This window comes from Schistocerca nitens, chromosome 1 (genome assembly GCF_023898315.1).
Source record: "Schistocerca nitens isolate TAMUIC-IGC-003100 chromosome 1, iqSchNite1.1, whole genome shotgun sequence".
Lineage (NCBI taxonomy): Eukaryota > Metazoa > Arthropoda > Insecta > Orthoptera > Acrididae > Schistocerca > Schistocerca nitens.
In genome coordinates this window covers 1149932197-1149956428 of record NC_064614.1, presented here as the reverse complement: position 1 = coordinate 1149956428, position 24232 = coordinate 1149932197, and the positions used below count along the sequence as shown (strand labels likewise).

The 24232-nt window shown below is 43.0% G+C and overlaps 1 protein-coding gene across 3 annotated transcripts in view; it reads right to left on the bottom strand.

Moving 5' to 3' along the window:
- LOC126199949 (filamin-A-interacting protein 1-like) overlaps positions 1-24232 on the bottom strand; it is a 197677-nt gene that overhangs the window by 155864 nt on the left and 17581 nt on the right. For all 3 annotated transcript variants that reach the window (XM_049936668.1, XM_049936669.1, XM_049936667.1), the window contains exon 2: positions 4234-4358. In XM_049936668.1, coding sequence (XP_049792625.1) covers positions 4234-4311 — 78 coding nt within the window. In that variant the 5' untranslated portion in view covers positions 4312-4358. The remainder of the gene's footprint in view (positions 1-4233; positions 4359-24232) is intronic.

Below are 24232 nucleotides of genomic sequence, written 5' to 3'. Positions count from 1 at the left end.
AGCCTAAAGAGGTCCCTAGCACACATTAAAAACAAATTCTTCAGTTCAGACATCTTTCCTGAGAGTTTAAAGCAAGCTAGATTTTTATTGGTACCAAAATGGGTGACCCTGAAAATAGAAAACTACAGACCAGCATCACTATTATCTTCATTTTGAAAGATAATTGAAACAGCTATAAAAGACAGACTATCTTAATAAATATAATTTGCTAGTGAAATCACAATCAAGATTCAGATGGGGCTGTAGCACAGAAGCATCAACAGCATAATTTACTAGAGTCATAATGGAGGCCTTGGATAGAAGCAATTGTGTAACAGTACTTTTTCTTTTCTTTTTTAATTTGTCCCAGGCATTCGACACAGCAGATCACAAAATACTTGGCCACAAAGTAGGAAACATTAATCATATGCCAAACAGGTCATCAATGAAGTTCCACAGGGGTGTATATTGCCCTCAGTTTTATTTTTGGTCTGTATTAATGTATACCCAGAAAGAGTCATGCAGGGAGACAAATTTCCATTTGTTGATGACAGCAACATAGAAATCACAGTTAAGATTCCAGAATTACTGCTGTGCAAAGCTGATGACACGATAAAAGGTGGTCATTGAATAACATCACACTTACCATACAGAAGACAAACAGAATAAATTTCTATACAAACAAAAATAATAACAATAGTAAATAAAATCAAACTGGCGACCTAGTAAGCTGTGTAAATAACACAAAAATTTCAGGGATTGCTACAGATAGCCAACTGAAGTGGAGAGAACATACAATAAGAATAGCAAAAAGAATTCCATCTGTATGCTATGCTTTAACACTACCAGTATCAGTGTGTAATTGTAATTGTCTCTAAGTAACTTATTATGCGTATGTTCACTTAATTGCTAGGTAAGGTATAATTTTCTGGGGCACAAACAGACAAAACTTTGAAAGTTTTTTCTAATGACAAAAGCTTGGTCTCAGAATAATAATGAAAAAGAACAAACAAGCTCACTGCCTGGAATTATTAGTAGAGCTTGGAATCTTGACTGTCCCCAGTGATTATATTTTCAAATACTAATGCATATCAGTAACAACCATAAGTCAATGTGCCACAGGCAGCTCTATACACAAACACAAGAAACAGTGAATGCCTGCACCTAAAAAGAAAACACAAAATGATATTCAATATCAGAGCTTAAAACTATATAATAAATCACCTAAAGATATCAAAAGAAGCATCAGAATTGGACAGCTTCAAAAAATTGTTAAAGTATCTCCTCAAAAAAAGTTACTATCCACATAAAGATTCTTTAAATGAAATGTAAAATAATAGGTAGTAATTAACACCAGTAGGCCTACTAACAATTTTCTTTACTTAAATGGGAAGTTCTATATTAATATAAGCAGTATACTGTGTTACATATTTTTATTCCTTTGATTTCTCTACCTAGTTAATATCATTTATTGCACTAGTTATTATATATACTTGTTTGCTTATCTATGTAGCTAAATATACATTAATCAGCCTAAACACAATGAGCACTGCCCATCGCGACACTGCGTGCCGCCTGGTGGCATTAGAGGCAAGTGACGCAATAACAAAAGTATGTAAGTGGAGCAGACACAGACAGGGGATCATCCTAGCAAATGGGGAAATCGATTGAAAAGTGACTTTGACAAAGGGCAGATTATTACAACAAGCATTCAAAAAGAAATGAGCCAGAGGCATAATTACAGAAACCAGTACCTGCATGTTAGAGTATTGACCCTGGCTGTTGAGACACTTGTCCCACTGTGACACAAGGCGGTGAATGGCTGTCTCATAAAATTCCTGGGGCTGCGATGTTAACTAGTTCTGCATGTACAGCTGAACGTCGTCGTCCAAGGTGGATCGTTTGCTCCTCAGAGCCTATTTAAGTGGACCAAACATGGCGTAATCACAGAGAGAGAGGTTCGGACTGTATGGAGGGTGGCTGAGAGGCACCCATTTGAATTTCTGCACGAGTGCCACAACTGGGTTGGCCGTATGAGGCTTTGCATTGTCGTGGACCAGAATGACCCAACGGGTGAGATTGCCTGGTCATTTTGATTTGATCGCATGGCGAAGGGTGGTCAAGGTTTGGAAGTAATGCCAGGCATTCGCTGTCATCCCGTGCTGCAGGACATGAATCAGAAGGGGGGCATCTTTTGGTCCCCTTAAAAAGTCTCTGAGGGGCGAACGATTCACCTCAGATGACGATGTCCAGCCATACTTGCCGAACTGGTTAACTTCGTAGCCCCAGGAATTTTATGAGACAGCCATTCACTGCCTTGTATCACAGTGGGACAAGTGTCTCAACAGCCAGGGTCAATACTTCTAACATACAGGTAGTGGTTTCTGCAATTATGCCTCCAGCTTGTCTCTTTTTGAACGCCCCTTATATTAAGTAGAGCCTGTGGACAAGTATCTCAAAAATGGCGAAACCGGTCAAATGTTCACATCATGAGTGTTTACAAAAAGAGGTAGAAGGATGGTGAAACTACCACTAGGTGTTAAAAGGCTGGACATCCGACTCTTCAGAGAACATGGGTTTTGGAGGCTTGTCTGTAAAGTAGCATAGATGGTGATCTGTGGCATCCCTGCTGCAAGAGTGCAACACTGGGGTACACACAAGTGTTTCGGAGAACACCATTCATCATATTTTGTTGGACATGGAGCTCCACAGCAGACCACACCTACATGTCCACATGTTGACCCAACAACATCATAAATTGTGATTGCAGTGGGCAGAAGACCATCAGAATTTATCCACTGATCAATGGAAACATGTCGGCTCTTTGGGTGGATCACATTTTTGCTAGACTAGGTTGATAATCATGTCCACAAACATCGTCATTGAGCTGAACAGCAACTCGAAATGTGCAGTGCCCCATGTATGGAAACTATGGGAGACATTCTCCTGCCTGCACTTGCATGGGACCTGCAGTGGTACTCGAAGACATGTTGACAGCTGCAAAACACCTGCAACCCTTCATTCTTGATGTCTTCCTTGACTGCGATGTCACAGTGATGTATTCCCTTTCAAAGATGGACAAACACACTGTTAAGCAGGTGGTCATAATGTTTTGGCTGATCAGTGTATCTACTTATTATGTTTCTACCTGACAAAACACATATCATGTACATGGCCAACAGTTGATAAATAAATATGAATGTGATTACTGGCTGAAGACTTCCACTACAAGGAATAATATTTGAAACAGTAAATGTTTTGAAAGTGAAGTATGTGTGGTGTGTGAGTGGACACTGTATTTTTAGGTATATATTATATGTAATTTGGTAAATAACAGAAAAAACAGTCTTGGTTGCACAAGTTAAGTTTATTTAATCTTCACATGTGATGCATTTCACCTGTTCTAGGCATCATCAGACAATCTGGGGAAATTATAAACCAGTGTAAGTATAAATTGCTATCAAAGGTAATAATAAGTGAGTAAATTAAAAATAACAAGAGGAAGATATACACTGACAGGACTAGGAGCACAGGGCCACATTTGTGTTTCAGTGGGTGGTGAGGGGTATAAATTTCAACTCATAGAATATTGCATCATAACTGAGCTTTCCAATAAAAACTTCTTGCTAATCATAACAGAGGCATCAAATGTAATTAACAGCCAGATAGCCAATGTCGATGCTTCATTACATCACCGATAAAATTCTTCCTACTTGTAACCGAAGTGTCAAACATGATTAAGAGCATCAAAGAACTTGGAGGTAATAGTCAAATAGCCCTGCTGACACTTCATTGCATCACCTAGAAGCAACATGAAAAAAGGTAATGACAGCAGGAAAAAGAAAGTTACTAAAGCGTGAAAGGGATACCTAACATAGGTGAAGAGGCATATTCAGTGAGAAGAACAGGTTAAATGTGTGGCATATTAAGATTAAATAAAACTATCTTGTTAAACAAAGACTATTTTTTTCTGTTCTAAGAATGTATTATGATTGCTGCACTAGTGCCACTGTGGTAGTTATGCAGTGAAGTGATTTTAATAATTTGGTAAAGCTCTTATGACCTAATCTATATGCTCTTTGTTACAATGGTGCCATTCCACTATCAACTGTAGAAATTTGCTTTCCCAACGAGTCACAATATTGCCCAAAGATTATTAGATTTACCACAATACAACTGATACAGCAGTATTATTAGTACTTCCAATAAAATAACCATGAATGATACTGAATGATAATGTTAATAAGTACTCACTTTATAAGACACTTCCAATTCATTAAGCAATGTTTTCAGTTCTGTCTGATCACAGGTACCTCCATATTCACTCTCCATTTCCTAACCCCTCTTGTAAAAAGCAACTGTGTGTTAGAATGCAGCATCTGCAAAAAAAGTCAACTGTTACATAACAAAAATTATATAATCAGAAGTTTATATATTTTTATAACACAAATAGGAAGCAATTCAGACACATTTCAAATATTTCCTTTTCTGTCAGCACAAGTTTAGATCAACAGTGTGTTTCTGAATATAAGCACTAGCTTTAGTACAGTCATATAGACACTGTATACAAAAACAGCATTTATAAAAATAAATGTCATGTGACTATGGTTTCCCGTTGGGTAGACCGTTCGCCTGGTGCAAGTCTTTCGATTTGACGCCACTTCGGCAACTTGGGGATGAAATGATGATGATTAGGACAACACAACACCCAGTCCCTGAGAGGAGAAAATCTCAGACCCAGCCGGGAATCGTACTTGGGCCCTTAGGATTGACATTCTGTCGCGCTGCCCACTCAGCTACCGGGGGCGGACACAGCATTTATGAAAACAGTACAAAAGTAAAGCTACAGGCAATGGTGAACAACAAAGTCAATGAGCTTCATTTAATGGGAGCATAACATCAAAAGACTCCTCCCACACACCATGATTTATAATCATTCATTCATTCACTGACTGTGTTCCATAGATTCAAACAAAGGAGAGTGTTCAGGGATAAGGAGTGTACATTAAAAAGTGAAACACTGTAACAAATTGCATTATTATTTAATTACTATTAAACTGCTATAAACTCACTATAAGCATACTCATGCTTAAAATTACGGGAAAATCACTACTTTGAAAAAGCTGCTTCCTGTTCAGTAATATTAAGCTAACTTTTGCTAACTTAATGATCTGATCAAACAAAATATTAATCACCTCAACAAGAAAAAAGCACACTTGCCACTTTTAAGTGCTGTAGATGGTACCATGCAGTTACATGAACCTCCACTACAGATTTAATTCATGGCAGTGAAGTAAAGTGTATGTGCTAGTCGGCTGCACATCATCAATGCAGTGTGATGGGTCACAGTGGCAAAAGGAGTAATCAATTCTTCAGTTTCTCCAGATGCATTTGTTGATTTAACAGTCCATGGGTTTACTCCTGGTTCAGGCATCCAACAGGCACAATATTTTGACCATCAGACATGTCATCATCATCATCATCATCATCATCATCATCATCATCATCATATGTTCTGATGAATGGAGTGCATCTGAGCACACGATCCGACTTTTATATCCTTTCCCTGTAACACATTGCATACACAGTCTATGCCTGAGGGCACGTCAGCAGCCGCACAGGTAATGGCGTCAGTGTCTGTGGCAGTGTAAGTGCAATTACACTGTCAGCCCTAGGTGCCAGAGTGTTGTGTCCGCCGAGTTTCTTCTCAATTGGATCCAGTGCTGGTTCCCAAGCCTTGCTGAGATAATATCTGCAGCTCTGGTTGGAGAGATTGTCCCTGGTGCAAATTTCGATGGCCACTAACAACGTTGTCCCAGTATTTCAGAGCCTGTGCTAAAATCCTGGTATGAATATATTCCATCGTGATTCTTGGACATACAGTGCTCTGCGACCTTCAACTTGTTGGGATACATTAGTCAAGTGTGCTGCTGGTGTTCTCGGCATTGATCTTCATTGGTGCACACTGTTTGTATGTTACAGGTCTTGCCTAATTGACTTGCATTCTGATGTACTCCAATCTTCCACAAACCTAGGTCATCTCTGACACTATGCAATAATATTCAAGTTTCATTGGGCAGTCAAAAGTTTGTTTTTTCAGTATACGTCAGATTTTTCCCAGTAGTGTGGAGGTGTATGGTATAAAGACAATGCCTACCTCTTCCCCGTGTGACTTCTTCCATCTCCACAGGTCAAACTGTAGTGGTGGGGTGGAGAGCATGCCTCATCCGCTACTCTGTGTAACCTCTTTCTTTTTTAAACACAGTTCTGAGGTGTTAGAATTCCTGGGGCAGATTCTCTGGGTCAGATGATGCACACCCTGAGTACTACAGGTTTTAGTACCCAATTCCTCTGTGCACACGGAGGTGGCAGCTGTCTGCATACAAATAAAAGTCAATGTGTGTTTTCTTCTGGTACACACCACAGCCCAGAACAGCATCAGCTCTTCTGTTGACCACGACGTTCAGGAATGGTAGTCTTCTTTCTGTTTCAGTCTCTGTAGTGAATTTGATGTAGCAATTTGCAGATTTCAAACAGGCACAGAATTCAAGAAGTTTTTCCCTTCCTTAGGGCCAGACGAGGAATGTGTCATCCAGTACTGGAGAAAGCTGGTAGATTTCCATTTGGATGACATCAGGACTTCTGCCTTGATGTGCTCTATGTACACATTTGCAACCACAGAAAAGAGTGGACTGCCCATTGTAACTCCCTTTATCTGTTCATAACATTCTCTATTAAACAGAAAATATGTAGCAGTCAGGAGACACAAGAAAAGGTCAATGGTCTTCCTGTCAAATTTCTGACGAATGAGTTCTAGTGACTCTCATACAGGCACCCTGGTGAATAACGAAACAACATCAAAGCTCACGACACTATCTGAGTCCTTCAGCCCAAAGTTGTTGAGGTGATTTGCTACATGAGGACTTAACCCTCTAGTACCTGCAGCTACAAATATGCAACATAAGTTTTATATCAGTTTTACTGGTCTTTAGCCAATGCTAGTTCACCAATGCCCACTGTTACACATTTGTACAAGCCATGCAGCGCATTCTGTGAGGAATAAATGGAACTACTGTAGAAATATTATCTTTGACCATGTTCGTAACTTCTTAGATGCTCCAGGGCAGAAGTTGGTCGCCATCATGTTGCGCAAGGTATGTGGGATCCTCTGTTTGTGTGGATAATAAGTTATTAATCAGTATATATTAAATATTTTCTCTTTAAATAAGTACTAGTGGACCAATTATTTGTAATCTTTTGGTTCTGCATATTGAAATACCCTAGGAATGTTGAAATGCACTCATGTTACATATATGTAACAGTGGGCATTTAGAGTTATACATGAAGATAGCAACTGTTCTCAAAAGAACAGATACCACCGATGACCGCGCAGCTTTGAGGTATATCAACAACACCTGTCAGCAGCAGAGGGTTTCAATTAATTATCCTTTAGGGTTATGTTTATGAATGTTAGTATTGTGACATTTAGGCATTTTCTTTCACTTCCAGCTGACGATTGATGACATTCTTGAGGTTCTAACTAATCCCAATGAAAGTGATTTTTCTGAACTTCATGATGAGGATGATTATGAAATTCTGACTAATAGTAGCACATATCATGATGGCAGAGAAACTTCTACTCCAAAGCTGTTGTAAGATTTGGCTGTTTTTGATTCAGTAAATCCTGAGGATGTTCCAGAAGATACAGAGTTGTTGTGGATTGATGGTGACTTTACTCCAAAAATTCATCCATTTATGCAGCTTCCAGAAGACTAACCTGAAAAAGTGCTCACCCCTTAGCAGTACTTCAGATCTCTCGTGACACGTGAAATACTGGAACTCTGTGTTCAACAAACTAATATTTATAGTATTCAGAAATGGGGTAAAGCTATTGACATTACGCAAGCTGAGCTGGAGCAGCTTTTAGGTATTTATTGGCAAGGCACAAATGCTTAGTGTGTGATGTTACTGGGAAAAGCATATGGTGCATAATCTGGTTTCTGATATAATGGCTCGAAGCTGCTTTCAGAAACTAGTACCTCTATTGCATATTCAGGATAATCTTTTTGTTACTGAATTAACACAGAAAGAAGATAAGCTATGGAAAATTCGACCTTGGCTTACTTTGTTCTCACAAGTTTGCCTGAGAAAACTGCCTGAGCAGAATCAGCGTGTTGACAAAGGACACAGTAGTCTTTGACAATATATACAAAACAAGCCAACAAGATGGGGATTCAAAATGTGGGCTAGAGCTGGTTCCTCAGGATATTTGTACAATTTTGACGTTTACCAAGGTGCAGCTTCTAAGGCAACAAATCATGTACCTGCTTGATACATGTACCTCTTGGTTACAATGTTGTGATGAAGCTAACTGCAGCATTGGAAGACAATCACTTTTTAGGGCTTATGCAGACAATTTCTCCACATCGTGTCATGTTGCTGAGAGCCTACTGAAGAGGGGTATTTATTATACTGGCACTATAAGAGCTGGAAAATTCAAGCAATGTACTCCTCCCAACTAGAAGCAGACAACAGCACAAGGACGCGACACTATAGCTTCACAAGTTGACACAACAGGCAAGTTCATCATTGTGAAATGGTATGACAACAAATGTGTTACACTGTTATCTTCGCTAACAGGTGTAGAGCCAAAGGACATGGCAAAAAGATGGCATAGGACTAAGAAAGAACATAGTCTTGTTCCATCCAATATTCAAATGTACAATTGTAATATGGGAGGAGTAAGTCTTCATGACATGTTGACATCTCTACACAAAAATCTCATAAAATCCAGAAGACAGTGTTTGTATATCTTCTGGCGTGCAATAACAATAGCTGTTGTCAATAGCTGGCTGAAATATAAAGAAGGCTGCAAGGCCCCCGTCTTGAAAACATGTTTCTCTCAGACAGTTTCAAGCTAATCTTGCAAGTGCATTGATATCTGCTGGACAAGAGGGGATGTCCAAGTACTGAAGATATCTCCAAACAATTCAAGAAACCTGCTACTACAGTAACTCCAGTGCTAGAATGCCAAAAGGACAAAATTACCACTTTCCTCAGTGAAATAACACAAGAGGAATATGCAAAATTTCTAAGAAACAGAATGCCAAAAATGCAAAGTTTTTCTGTGCTTCAACAAAGACAGAAACTGCTGCAGATAATTTCACTACAAAAAGAAATGTATGTAAATATGTTTATTGTTACATTATAGTATGAGCTTTTGTAATAAATCGATTCAGAATGCAAAACTGTGATTATACATTTATCTTACCCATTTCAATACCATTACCTTGAATCCCAATGCTACATATGTGTAAAAAAGCATTGTAAAAAAGGACTCAAACATGAAAAAAAGCTAAAAGTAGTACATTTGTCCTACAATACTCTGCTAAAAACAACCTACAATTAATATTAATTGTTGTGAATCCTAGAGGATTAATATTTCTGTCAGGTGTCTTGGCAGTAAATATGTGGGAGCCCTAACATTGCTGACAATGGGGATTAAGGGCATCGTATTTTCATTGGCCTTCGGGAGTCCTTAAGATCTTGGTAGTACAGGTCCTTATAGTAATAATTTCTTGATGATCCTCTCTGGTGAGTCTAAGTCCTTGAGAAGCACCCTTTTGTCTGCTTCTTGGTGGGGTCAGTGTTTATCTTCCTGTAGGAATCATTCTTCTCATTGTAGTTCTTGTCAGAAAGAACAGCAGCAGCATTGCCTTCATCAGCAGGTAACACTCTCAGCTAAGCCCAGGAGCTCAGTTCTTCAGCACAGCTGACTATGGCGACACGCCTGATCACCAAAATGTTGTTCTCATTTGACATTATGAACTGGTAGTACATCCATGGACTGTTTAGTTAGGAGTTATCAAGTTTGGATCTGCCTATCACCACAACATACATAAAGTTCCCCAATTTATCAGTGTGGACCGTCCAACATTACTACAAGAAATGGTGAGTCACTCTGAGTCATGTAACACACCGTAAGATCAGTGGTCATAAAAAGGTCCCAACCAACATGACCGGAAACAGTGTCATGACTTGTCAATAACAACTGGTCTCAAAAATGTCAGCAATTGCTGCTGTCAGTGAATGCAGGCACAGCTCTAACATTTTCCGAGTGATCCTTGCGAAGGGAACTGCATGCAGTGTACACTGGGAATCTGGTACCTAACAAATGACCACTGCTCACAGTGGCACATACAACTGCTACAGTTGGCTAAACAATACACAAACTGGACAGCAGCTGATTGGAAACATGAATTGTGGTCCTACGAGAGATGATTTTGCTTCTTTACAAATGATGTAAGGTGACAACTACACTGACAGTCCAACGAAGCAATTAAGTCGCAGTGTGTGGAGAGTGTGGCTCATGATAGAGGTGGTTCTGTGATGTTTGGGGGTGTATTCATACCATGATTCGAGGCCAGTCATTCAGGTTATCATGAACATGAACCAGGACATTTATTTCAACATTATTTGTGATCAAATGTCTTTTCTTATTAATCTTGATAATGAGTATACTGTCGACACTCCCTTCTTTCAAGATGACAACCGCTGTGTTCAGAGGGCTGCACACATACATTCCTAATTCGATAAACTTCCAGACATCTTATCACACCTCCAGTGGCCTGCTAAATCTTCTGACCCTAATCCCGCATAAAAATCTGGGGCTGTTCAGAACAGTAGGTGAAAAATAACAATTACCATACTCATAATTTGATAGCTCTACAGCATCTAAACAACAACTTATACACACATTGCCTAGCTCAATTGAGGCCATTATCAAGGTTAGAGACGGTTACACAGTATTAGCTTGATGTCTCCTGTAGGTGACCTTTGGTTAACTCACCAACATGATTATGCTCATGTTTATCATGGAACAGCTGTTATGTATGTCCCATAAGAATATGAGCCTGTTGCATTGAGTATTGGCTTGTTATGCAGATGACATGAATATTCAATCCTTGAGTCTACATTTTCTAATAAATTTTAGGATTAGCTGATCAGATATATTTTCAACACCTTTGTGTATTGTGACATAAATTTAAGAAATCTGAGGTATTAGAAGAAGTCTCAGCAAGATGTGCTGTTACCTACTTTACACACATTTACTATCACTTACTTTTAATGAAGGCAAGAGGGAGTAAAAGAAGGTGAAGAAGAAGAAGAAGTAGTTTCTTAACAGTACTATATATCAATGTTATAAATGCTTACACAGAAATCTGAACCTCATTTACCACATTTGAGATGGCACCCAAGACTTGGGATAATATTATGATAAAATGAATCAGACAGACAAACTTAATCACATTCGTCATTACTGTCAGAATTACTTGAAAACAGTCACCTTATGGTTCCTTACAGGCCTAGTAATGTCATTGTCACTGGAATCGTCCTCAGAACTCTAAAATCATTCATTCACACAGTCATCCGGCACTTCATTCTCACTAGGAACATCTGAACAATCATCATCAAATACCTCCAAAAGTGTTTCAGATTTATTCATTTCCTCCTGTTTTTTAATAGGGCCACCTCTAAAAGCAGGAGGAATGCCAAGACAGAAATAATAACTATCTGCAATCTCAAAACAGAATCAAAATGCTAAATAAGCAAAAAATACATGAAGGCATTGAAGCTTAATACACTGACTGCTGGTGTAAGAAGTAGTTAAAATATATTGCACCAGATCACATCTACAGACAGCATGCAGAATACATGAGTTATCTCTAGATCCAACAGTAACAGATGGTGCACAAGACATGAATTAGCTTGGGATCTGTCAGCAATTTTTTCATGTATATACTCACACTAATTACAAATGTAATGGACCTGGATAAACTGACTAAACCAGAGGTTGTACAGAGTTTCAGGGAGAGCATAAGGGAACAATTGACAGGAATGGGGGAAAGAAGTACAGTAGAAGAAGAATGGGTAGCTCTGAGGGATGAAGTAGTGAAGGCAGCAGAGGATCAAGTAGGTAAAAAGACGAGGGCTAGTAGAAATCCTTGGGTAACAGAAGAAATATTGAACTTAATTGATGAAAGAAGAAAATATAAAAATGCAGTAAATGAAGCAGGCAAAAAGGAATACAGACGTCTCAAAAATGAGATCGACAGGAAGTGCAAAATGGCTAAGCAGGGATGGCTAGAGGACAAATGTAAGGATGTAGAGGCTTATCTCACTAGGGGTAAGATAGATACTGCCTACAGGAAAATTAAAGAGACCTTTGGAGAAAAGAGAACCACTTGTATGAATATCAAGAAGTCAGATGGAAACTGAGTTCTAAGCAACGAAAGGAAAGCAGAAAGGTGGAAGGAGTATATAGAGGGTCTATACAAGGGCGATGTACTTGAGGGCAATATTATGGAAATGGAAGAGGATGTAGATGAAGATGAAATGGGAGATACGATACTGCGTGAAGAGTTTGACAGAGCACTGAAAGACCTGAGTCGAAACAAGGCCCCGGGAGTAGACAACATTCCATTAGAACTACTGATGGCCTTGGGAGAGCCAGTCATGACAAAACTCTACCATCTGGTGAGCAAGATGTATGAGACAGGCAAAATAACCTCAGACTTCAAGAAGAATATAATAATTCCAATCCCAAAGAAAGCAGGTGTTGACAGATGTGAAAATTACTGAACTATCAGTTTAATAAGCCACAGCTGCAAAATACTAACGCGAATTCTTGACAGACGAATGGAAAAACTGGTAGAAGCCGACCTCGGGGAAGATCAGTTTTGATTCCGTAGAAATATTTGAACACGTGAGGCAATACTGACCTTACAACTTATCTTAGAAAAAAGATTAAGGAAAGGCAAACCTCTGTTTCTAGCATTTGTAGACTTTGAGAAAGCTTTTGACAATGTTGACTGGAATACCCTGTTTCAAATTCTAAAGGTGGCAGGGGTAAAATACAGGGAGCGAAAGGCTATTTACAATTTGTACAGAAACCAGATGGCAGTTATAAGAGTCGAGGGGCATGAAAGGGAAGCAGTGGTTGGGAAGGGAGTGAGGGAGTGAGACAGGGTTGTAGCCTCTCCCCGATGTTATTCAATCTGTATATTGAGCAAGCAGTAAAGGAAACAAAAGAAAAATTCGGAGTAGGTCTTACAATCCATTGAGATGAAATAAAAACTTTGAGGTTCGCCAATGACATTGTAATTCTATCAGAGACAGCACAGGACTTGGAAGAGCAGTTGAACGGAATGGACAGTGTCTTGAAAGGAGGATATAAGATGAACATCAACAAAAACAAAACGAGGATAATGGAATGTAGTCGAATTAAGTCGGGTGATGCTGAGGGAATTAAGTTAGGAAATGAGACACTTAAAGTAGTAAAGGAGTTTTGCTATTTGGGGAGCAAAATAACTGATGATGGTCGAAGTAGAGAAGATATAAACTGTAGACTGGCAATGGCAAGGAAAGAGTTTCTGAAGAAGAGAAATTTGTTAACATCGAGTATAGATTTAAGTGTCAGGAAGTCGTTTCTGAAAGTATTTGTATGCAGTGTAGCCATGTATGGAAGTGAAAGGACCATAACCAGTTTGGACAAGAAGAGAATAGAAGCTTTCGAAATGTGGTGCTACAGAAGAATGCTGAAGATAAGGTGGGTAGATCACGTAACTAATGAGGAGGTATTGAATAGGATTGGGGAGAAGAGAAGTTTGTGGCACAACTTGACAAAAAGAAGGGACCGGTTAATAGGACATGTTCTGAGGCATCAAGGGATCACAAATTTAGCATTGGAGGGCAGCGTAGAGGGTAAAAATCGTAGAGGGAGACCAAGAGATGAATACATTAAGCAGATTCAGAAGGATGTGGGTTGCAGTAAGTACTGGGAGATGAAGAAGCTTGCACAGGATAGGGTAGCTTGGAGAGCTGCATCAAACCAGTCTCAGGACTGAAGACCACAACAACAACAATTACAAATGTACACTTTCTCAGAAGTAAACTGTGATTCACATAATTATGGCTAGTTTATTACTAATCAAGAAAGGAAGGACCTTTCTGGTAGAGTCCCAACAACATATAAAACCCACAAACCTTTTTCACACTCATTTCATTATTATTTAAAACAATGGATTAATTATTATCGAGAAAAAATTTCTCCCTCTTGTTAGAATATAAAACGCAGTGAAGTAGAAACTGGTGCACCAACAATGATATGCCACAAGCATCACATATTGGCAGGCTGTCTGTCAGACACCAGTGTGTCACTGGACAGTGCACTACATTCAGTTGTGTTATAGCTGCATCTTTCCATCAGAGTGGCTGGAGGTATGTTCACCATGACAGAAACAGTGGCTTCACCAGCATTAGCTTGTTGTTTTATAACTCTAGTCATTAGTTTTCCAGCTGACACACAACTCCTCTCTAGAATAACAATGCATTATCACCCAAACAGACAGCATATTGTGGTATATTATTTTCATTCCCATATATAATTGGCACACAGCAGAATGATACTTCCTTTTCCTACTGTTTTAAAACATGAAGGTCATAGGTTGTTTGTATATTCTGTACTAGTTAGTCAGCTAGATACGTTTACTGAATTGCCTGTAAGGACTGGGGAATCAGGGCAGATGACAAGAAAATTATTCTGCCAATGGCACCTCAGCTGTTCTAGCACATTTATAGTTACTTAAAGCTCAGAGTCAAAGACTATAAATTCATCTGGATGTCAAATCCTATATACACTGTCTGGAGAAACTACTGATCAACTGACAACATAACCCTGCATGGACCCATCAGAATAAATGACAATATCAGTGATCTAAAAACCCATAAAAGGCTTGTTTAAAGTAAGAGTCAGTGTAGAAGATTTCTTGTACTTTGTCAAATTTCAAACAGCCTTGAATTCATTACTAATCATCAATGCTCCAACACTGTGTTAAAAATTTCAGCTACACAACACCAAGCTTTTTACCTTGCTCCACTGTTACAGTCCCAACCTCTCTCATCACTCTGCTGTGATTTATATACCTGGGTACTTTTAATTGGTGAACCATGAGATTAGAGGCTGGAGACACTGTACCGACTTTAAATGCATCTTACACTGTGAAGAACTTCCACTGGACGATTAATGGCAGTTCCCCAGCCTCAGCACAAAAGCTGGGTAAGGGGCTTGTATTGATGGCATCTATCACCATTTTAATGAGATCGTGGAACATTGAATCCAAGGTCTTTATGTAGGTTGGTCATGCAGAATAATATAAAGTACAGCCATATTCCAGCTGTGATCGAACAATGGTTCAAATGGCTCTGAGCACTATGGGACTTAACTTCTGATGTCATCAGTCCCCTAGAACTTAGAACTACTTAAACCTAACTAACCTAAGGACATGACACACATCCATGCCCGAGGCAGGATTCGAACCTGCGACCCTAGCGGTCGTGCGGTTTCAGACTGTAGTGCCTAGAACCGCTCGGCCACCCTGGCCGGTGATTGAACAATGGCTCTGCAACATACCGACAGCGAATATCTGTTTGCTCTCCAGTAACTGCCATTAAGACACTTTAAGATGTTCAGAATCTTTAGAACTCTTGCTTTAGTATCTACATAACTACTCAATATATCACAGTGATGTGCATGGCAGAGGGCACTTTCTGTTGTACCAGTTGTTATGGCTTCTTCCTGTTCAATTCATCTATGGAGAGCTGGAAGAATGATTCCATAAAAACCTCTGCACATGCTGTCATCACTCTACTGTTGCCTTCTTGGCAGCTCTGAGGGCCAGTCATACAGGGTGTCTGTATATTCCTGGATTCAGCAAATAAAGTTGGTTGTTGAATCTTTGCAAGGAGACTTCCATGGGACAATTGTATTTCTTTAATTGTTTGCCAATACAGTTTTTCAGTATCTCTGTTATACTCTCCCATAGATTAAACAAACCTGCGAGCACTTGGGCTGCCCTTCTTTGTATAGTATAATATCTCTTGTTAGTCTTGTCTGGTAGGGGTCCCGAACAGTTGAGCTATAATCTGAAATGAGTCCTCCAAGTGTTTTGTAAGCAATCTCCTTTGTAGAGGGATTGCATTTTCCTAGTGTTCTACCAATGAACCTAAGTCTGCCACCTGCTGTACCTATGACTGAGCCTACATGATTCTTGCATTTAAAATCCCCACAAATTGTTACAACATGTATTTTCATGAGCTGACCAATTTCAGCTGTGATTCACTGATACTGTAGCAATACACACTGTGTCCAAGTTCCATCGGGACTGTGGCTATGAAAAATAAGTCATGGACTACATTCACAAAATCACTGAATTTATTCAAGATAGTCTCCCCTGAATCAAAACACAGCTGAAATCATTTTAAAAGTATCCTTTTTTGAGTTGCATTTAGTACTGGAGTAAAATTTTCTTGGATGTTCTTGATTGTGTCATAATGGCATCCTTTCATTGCCAACTTCAATTTGTGTAACAACCAGAAGTTGGCTGCAGCCAAATTCGGCAAATACATTGGGTAACCCAGTACTGTGGTTCATTTGTGATCCAAAAACTCATTCACAATATTTGGTTTGTAGGCTGGGGTTTTATCATGGTGGAGCAACCAGGAACCTGCCTCTCAGTACTCGTATTGAATTTCACGAATTCTCGTCATAAACAATGGAGGACTCAAAAATACTTTATGCTGCCTAACTGGACCACCGCCACTTTATGACAAGTGCCTGGCACATACTGTTACATTCAAGGCCAGGATGACTGCTGCAGCAATGGCTAGTGCTTTGACTGTCTACACAGCTGTTTCTGAAATTTCAAACAACATAACGGTGCAACTCACTACAAGATAGCATTGCAGTTTGGTTGGTTTAAAAGAGTGTGTGTGTGTGTGTGTTTTTTTTTTTTGTTTTTTTTTTTTTTTTTAGGGCGCAAAACTGCTATGGTCATTAGCGCCCAGCCCGTAACTTAGGAAACAGTAAAAAAACCGAAATTGAAAACCAGCAGCAATGGGAACAAAGTCATAAAATTGGAGAAACTAAAAGCAGAAGGAAGGCTTAAAAATCCACTACAGAAAGGGGTTGGTTGTCCCCAAAAAAATCTTCAAATGACTGACGTCATTTCACTGGCACTAATAAACTGGAGAACGCGGTCGGCTGAGCGCGTGTCATCTGCTAAAATCGATGACAGATCAGGCGATAGCTGTAGACGGGCGCGTAACGGATTAAAATAGGGGCATTCAATTAAAAGGTGTCTTACTGTCCACAGCTGAGAGCAGTGGGGACAGAGTGGGGGAGGATCGCCGCTTAAAAGATGTCGATGGCTAAAAAGACAGTGCCCTATCCGGAGTCTAGTTAAAATTACCTCCTCCCGACGACGCGTTCGGGAGGAAGAAGTCCAAGCGCAAGTGGGAAGTGTTGACCAATGCGCGTGCCATAAATGAACAACACGACGACATAAAACGCTCCGTAGATCGCAGAAAGGAATCGATGGAATAGCTCGCCGAGGAAGAGAGACTGCAGCCTTGGCTGCAATATCGGCCGCCTCATTTCCATAGATACCAACGTGTCCCGGGAGCCAGAGGAACGCCACCGAGACGCCCCCCAGGTGGAGCAAGCGCAGACAGTCCTGAATCCGGTGCACCAGAGGGTGCACAGGATAAAGAGCTTGGAGACTGAGGAGAGAGCTGAGAGAATCTGAGCAGATAACGTACTGTATCCGCCGATGGCGGCGGATGTAGTGGACAGCCTGGAGAACAGTGTAAAGCTCCGCAGTATACACCGAACACTGGTCGGGAAGCCGAAATTGATTTGGGGTGTCGCCAACAATATAGGCACTCCCTACACCTAACGATGTTTTCGAGCCGTCGGTGTAAATAAATGTGGCGTCCGTCATTTGTGCACATAGAGCAGCAAATGCCCGACGATAAACAAGTGTAGGGGTACCATCCTTGGGAAATCGACAAAGGTCACGGAGCAGGCAGATCCGGGGACGGAGCCAAGGCGGTGCTGTACCCCAAGTTGTCAAGAAGGTTTTAGGAAAGCGGAAGGAAAGAGAATGGAGCAGTTGACGGAAGCGGACTCCCGGGGGTAGTAGGGAGGAGGAGCGGCCTGCATACCCTACATCAAAGGAGGCGTCGAAAAAAAGGTCATGGGCTGGATTAGCAGGCATGGAAGACAAATGGCTAGCATAACGACTCAGAAGGACTGCTCGCCGAGTGGACAGCGGAGGTTCAGCAGTCTCAGCATAAAGGCTTTCCACAGGGCTAGTGTAAAAAGCTCCAGACACTAAACGTAATCCACTGTGGTGGAGAGAGTCGAGACGCCGAAGAATAGACGGCCGAGCAGAGGAGTAGACTATGCTTCCATAATCCAATTTCGAGCGCACTAAGGCACGATAGAGGCGGAGAAGGACCACTCGGTCCGCTCCCCAGGAGGTACCATTCAGGACACGGAGGGTGTTAAGCGATCGCAGACAGCGAGCCGAAAGATAGGAAACGTGGGAGGACCAGCACAGTTTTCTGTCAAACATAAGACCCAAGAATTTAGCGACATCTGAAAACGGAAGGTTGACAGGACCTAGATATAAGGAGGGCAGAAGAAACTCCTTACGTCGCCAAAAATTAACACAAACGGTCTTACTGGGAGAGAAACGGAAGCCGGTTTCGATGCTCCCAGAGTGGAGGCGATCGAGACATCCTTGAAGACGTCGTTCAAGAAGGCTGGTCCGTTGAGAGCTGTAGTAAATCGCAAAATCGTCCACAAAGAGGGAGCCCGAGACATCAGGAAGGAGACAATCCATAATTGGATTTATAGCGATGGCAAACAGTACAACACTCAGCACGGAGCCCTGGGGTACCCCGTTTTCTTGGGAGAAAGTGCGGGAGAGAGTAGTGTTCACCCGCACCCTAAATGTGCGCTCTGCCATAAATTCGCGAAGAAAAAGGGGCAGCCGACCTCGAAAGCCCCAAGAGAACAGTGTGCGGAGGATGCCTGTCCTCCAACAGGTATCATATGCTCTCTCCAGATCAATAAATATTGCTACCGTTTGGCGTTTCCGGAGAAAATTGTTCATGATATAAGTGGAGAGAGCAACAAGATGGTCAACTGCAGAACGATGCTTTCGGAATCCGCATTGGGCAGGTGTTAAAAGACTGCGGGATTCCAGCCACCACGCTAAACGGTAATTCACCATACGCTCCAAAACCTTACAGACACTACTCGTGAGAGAAATGGGGCGATAGCTAGAGGGGAGATGTTTGTCCTTTCCAGGTTTCGGAACAGGAACGACGATAGCTTCCCGCCATCGTCTGGGAAAAGTACTGTCGGTCCAAATTCGATTATAAAGGCGAAGGAGGTAACGCAGACTATGGGTTGATAAATGCAGCAACATTTGGACGTGGATACCATCTGGTCCTGGGGCGGAGGAGCGAGAAGAAGAGAGTGCATGTTGGAGTTCCCGTAAGGAGAAAACAGTATTGTAGCTTTCGCGATTTTGAGAGGAGAAAGCAAGAGTTCGCACTTCCGCTGCACGTTTCTTCGGGAGAAATGCTGGCGGGTAATTTGAAGAGCTCGAAATCTCAGCAAAGTGCTGACCCAACGAGTTAGAAATTGCGACGGGGTCCACTAATGTGTCATGCGCGACAGTGAGCCCAGAGACCGGGGAGAAACTAGGCGCGCCTGAGAACCGTCGAAGCTGACTCCAAACTTCCGAGGAGGGAGTGAAGGTGTTAAATGAGCTAATAAAGAATTTCCAGCTTGCCTTCTTGCTATCGCGGATGACACGACGGCATCGCGCTCGGAGCTGCTTATAGCGGATACAGTTGGCCAAAGTAGGATGGTGGCGGAAAACGCGGAGAGCACGTCGCCGCTCACGTAGTGCATCACGGCATGCCTCGGTCCACCAAGGAACTGGGGGGCGCCGGGGCAATTCGGAGGTGCGTGGTATTGAATGTTCCGCAGCTGTAAGAATAACGTCGGTAATATGTGTGACCTCATCGTCGACGCTGGGAAAGTGACGGTCATCGAATGTCGCTAGAGACGAAAAAAGTGTCCAATCGGGTTGGGCAAACTTCCAGCGTAGCAGGCGCATACATGGCTGTTGAGGCTGCAGTCTAAGGACACATGGAAAGTGGTCACTCGAGTGTGTATCATCAAGGGCGAACCATTCGAAGCGCCGAGCTAGCGGAACAGTACCGACCGCAAGGTCCAAATGAGATAAATTTGTCGTGGAGGCAGACAAAAATGTAGGGACCCCAGTGTTGAGGCAAACTAGATCTGCTTGGTGGAAGGCGTCTAGCAATAGTGAGCCACGTGGACAAGGATGTGGAGATCCCCAAAGCGGGTGGTGGGCATTGAAGTCCCCAACCAGCAAATATGGGGGTGGAAGCTGACCAAGAAGATGTAGGAGATCAGCTCGTGCCATTGGTGTGGACGATGGAATGTATACAGTACAAAGAGAGAACGTGTATCCGGAAAGGGAAAGACGGACGGCGACAGCTTGGAAGGAAGTGTTTAAATGGATTGGGTGATAATGGAGAGTTTCATGGAGAAGAATCATGAGTCCTCCATGTGCTGGAGTGCCTTCAACAGAGGGGAGATCATATCAGACGGACTGAAAATGAGGGAGAACAAAGTGGTCATGGGGACGCAGCTTTGTTTCCTGAAGACAGAAGATGACCGGCGAGTAGGATTGTAAGAGAATCGACAATTCATCCCGATTGGCTCGAATACCGCAGATATTCCAGTGGATAATGGACATAGGGTGAACAGAAAATGGAGGAATGTGACCAAGGTCGCTGTCAACTCAACGACTGCTCTGAGCTTGTGACCGACAGCATGGAATGGCATTCAGCCGAAGGCAGAAGATCCTGATCCATAGGTTGGTCAGGAGCAGCTCCTGCCACCAGCGTCCGGCCGGTTGATCGGCCGCCAGCAGTGCGCCTCGGCGACACAGAAGACGAAGGGCGATTTCCGCCAGGTGGTGCTGTAGATGGGACACGCCTTGGCGGAGAAGGAGAGGAACTGGGTATCTTTGTAGCCTTCTTGGAAGTATGATGTTTAGAGGAAGGAGGAACCGATGGTTGGGAAGTTGCCGTACGTAAAAACTCTTCACGAGTATGCTCTTTTTTCGAAGTCTTGGTGTCTGACTTTTGGGCTCGAGATTTAGCAGAACTCGACGAAGGGTGAGCCAGAGAGTGGGCAGGCGAAAGTGGTGAGGTTGAACGGGCGATCTTTGCGCTGGCCGATCTGACGACCGTGGCACTAAAGGTGAGGTCGCAAGTCTGCGTGGCCGCCTCCTTTGTTGGCTGAGGAGAAGCAAGGACAGTGCTGTATTTTCCTTTCTGAGGCACGGTGGGCTGTCGACTGGCGAATAATTTTCGAGCAGCAAAGGTCAACACCTTTTCCTTTACTCTAATTTCCTGGATGAGCTTTTCGTCCTTAAAAACGGGACAATCTCTAGAGGAAGCGGCGTGGTCACCCATACAGTTGATGCAGCGAGGGGATGGAGGTGGACAAGCACCCTCATGGGCATCCCTGCCACACGTAACACATTTGGCCGGATTGGAACAGGACTGGCTGGTGTGATTGAACCGCTGGCACCAATAGCAACGCGTAGGATTTGGGACGTAAGGGCGAACGGAAATTATCTCATAGCCTGCTTTGATTTTCGATGGGAGTTGAACTTTGTCAAATGTCAAGAAGACAGTGCGGGTTGGAATGATGTTCGTGTCAAACCTTTTCATAACCCTATGAACAGCCGTTACGCCCTGGTCAGACAGGTAGTGCTGAATTTCTTCGTCAGACAGTCCATCGAGGGAGCCTGTATAAACGACTCCACGCGAGGAATTTAAGGTACGGTGCGGTTCCACCCAGACAGGGAAAGTGTGTAGTAGTGAGGTACGCAGCAATTTTTGTGCCTGGAGGGCACTGACTGTTTCTAACAACAGGGTGTCATTCCGTAATCTGGAACAAGACTTTACAGGACCTGCAATCGCATCTACACCTTTCTGAATAATGAAAGGGTTGACCGTGGAGAAGTCGTGACCTTCGTCAGACCGAGAAACAACAAGGAACTGTGGCAACGATGGAACAACTGACTGTGGTTGAGACTCAGTGAACTTAAGTTTGTGAGCAGACATAGTGGAAGGTGAGGAAACCATTGCGGAAGAATCCCCCATGATTACCGGCGTCTCTGATGGCGCGCTCCTCCCTTGTGGGGGCCCTCTCTGAGGGCACTCCCGCCTTAGGTGATTGTTCACACCTCAGGTTACACCTCCCGACAAACGGACGGAGGGACCAATCGGCACTTTCGGAAGTTATCAGCTCGGGTAATCACCCCTCCCTGGGCCTGGCCGTTACCAGGGGGTACGTACGTGTCCTACCTGTCTACCCGGGGCGGGGAATTACGCGTTACCCCGTCACCGGCTACGCATGGAAGTGCGTGGGTCGGCCTTCAGACACGCACAGGGAGGAAGAAAGAGAAAGGGAAAGGAAAGAAGAGGTCTCAAACGCCGCAGCGGAGAAAAGGGTAGAGAGAAGAGGTAAGGAAAAGAGAAGGACAAAGGAAAGATGAAGACTTACAAGCAAGGAAGGCGAAGAATGTGGTACATTTACAAGCGTCCGTCTCCGGACGTAGGCACAAACCATACCCCCAGAGGGGGAGAGAGGGAAGGAAAGAGCCAGAGGTGAGGGGGGGGGGGGGGGGGGCCAAGATGGGGGATGGGGAAGGATGCGGAAAGGGAAGGTATGCAGCCCGGAAAGGAAGGAAGGCCGCATCAGCTCGGGGTCCCGTGCTCGCTACGCACGTATCCACAAAAGAGTTGTGGATCCCCGTGTGTGTGTGTGTGTGTGTGTGTGTGTGTGTGTGTGTGTGTGTGTGTGTGTGTGTGTCGGGGGGGGGGGGGGAGGGGGGGGAATGCAAGGTCATTGGTCCCTTGTTCCCAGTAAAATAATTACACAATGAGAAAGAAAAAAAAAGAAAGGAGACATACAGCACAATAACAAGAGAAAAGAAGAAGGACAACCAACGCTACTAATGACAAAACAGGAACAGGAAACTACAGAGAGAAGCAAGAAACGGGAAGAAGGTTGGTTGGTTGCTTGTTTGCCTTGGGGGAGGAAACCAGACAGCAAGATCATCAGTCTCATCGGATTAGGGAAGAACGGGGAGGGAAGATGGCCGTGCCCTTTTGAAGGAACCATCCCGGCATTTGCCTGCAGTGATTTAGGGAAATCAAGGAAAACCTAAATCAGGATAGCCGGACGCGGGATTGAACCATCGTCTACCCAAATGCCAGGAAGAAGGGGTAAAAACAAGAGAGCAGATGACCATGGCTGGCTGACAACAAGAATAAAAAAGGAAAAGCCAGCCACTCTGCGACACATTAAAACATCCACCCCAAAAGCATTAGCGTGTAGAACACAGAGGGACAGAGGACATGCGCTAAAACTTGTAGGCCTATAGAATGATAAAACCCACCATCACGTATAAAACGTAAAACTAAATTAGCCGATGAGGAATTGTCAGCTAAAATTAATAGCAACAAGTCTGGTAACTGAAGAATCCATCGTAGCGCAGCCAAAGAAGGACAACTCACCAAGATATGGGCCACTGTCAGCCGGGAGCCACACCGACACTGAGGTGGGTCATCACAGCACAGGAGGTAGCCGTGCGTTACCCACGCATGGCCAATGCAGAGCCGGCAGAGAACCACAGAGTCCCTGCGAGAGGCTCATACGGAGGACTGCCACACATTTGTAGTTTCCTTAATGGCACACTGTTGTGCATGCTGAGATTATGCCGTTCCATCTCCCGAAGCCGCAAAACATTGTGGTGTAGTACTGAATTCAGGTCAGTTATAGAGAAGCCGATCTCCATAAGCAGTTTCCATGTAGCCTGTTTGGCCAGCCTGTCTGCAAGCATGTTGCCTGGGATTCCGACATGACCTGGGGTCCAGACAAACACCACTGAATGTCCGGACCGTTCCAGGGCATAGATGGACTCCTGGGTGGTCACTACCAAAGGATGATGAGAGTAGCACTGGTCGATAGCTTGTAGGTTGCTCAAGGAGACAGTACATAGAAGAGACGACTCCCCAGGGCATGAACGGAGTGCTCAAAGAGAACGAGATCTAGCCTCCAGCTCAGCAGTAAAAAGACTGCAGCCATCAGGCAGGGAATGCTGTTCAATATGTCCTCCAAGGACATACGCGAAGCCGACGTGACCATCAGCCATAGAGCTGTCGCTGTCAGTATAAACCACTTCGTGGCCTCGGTACATGTCAAGAATCGAGAGGAAGTGGCAGC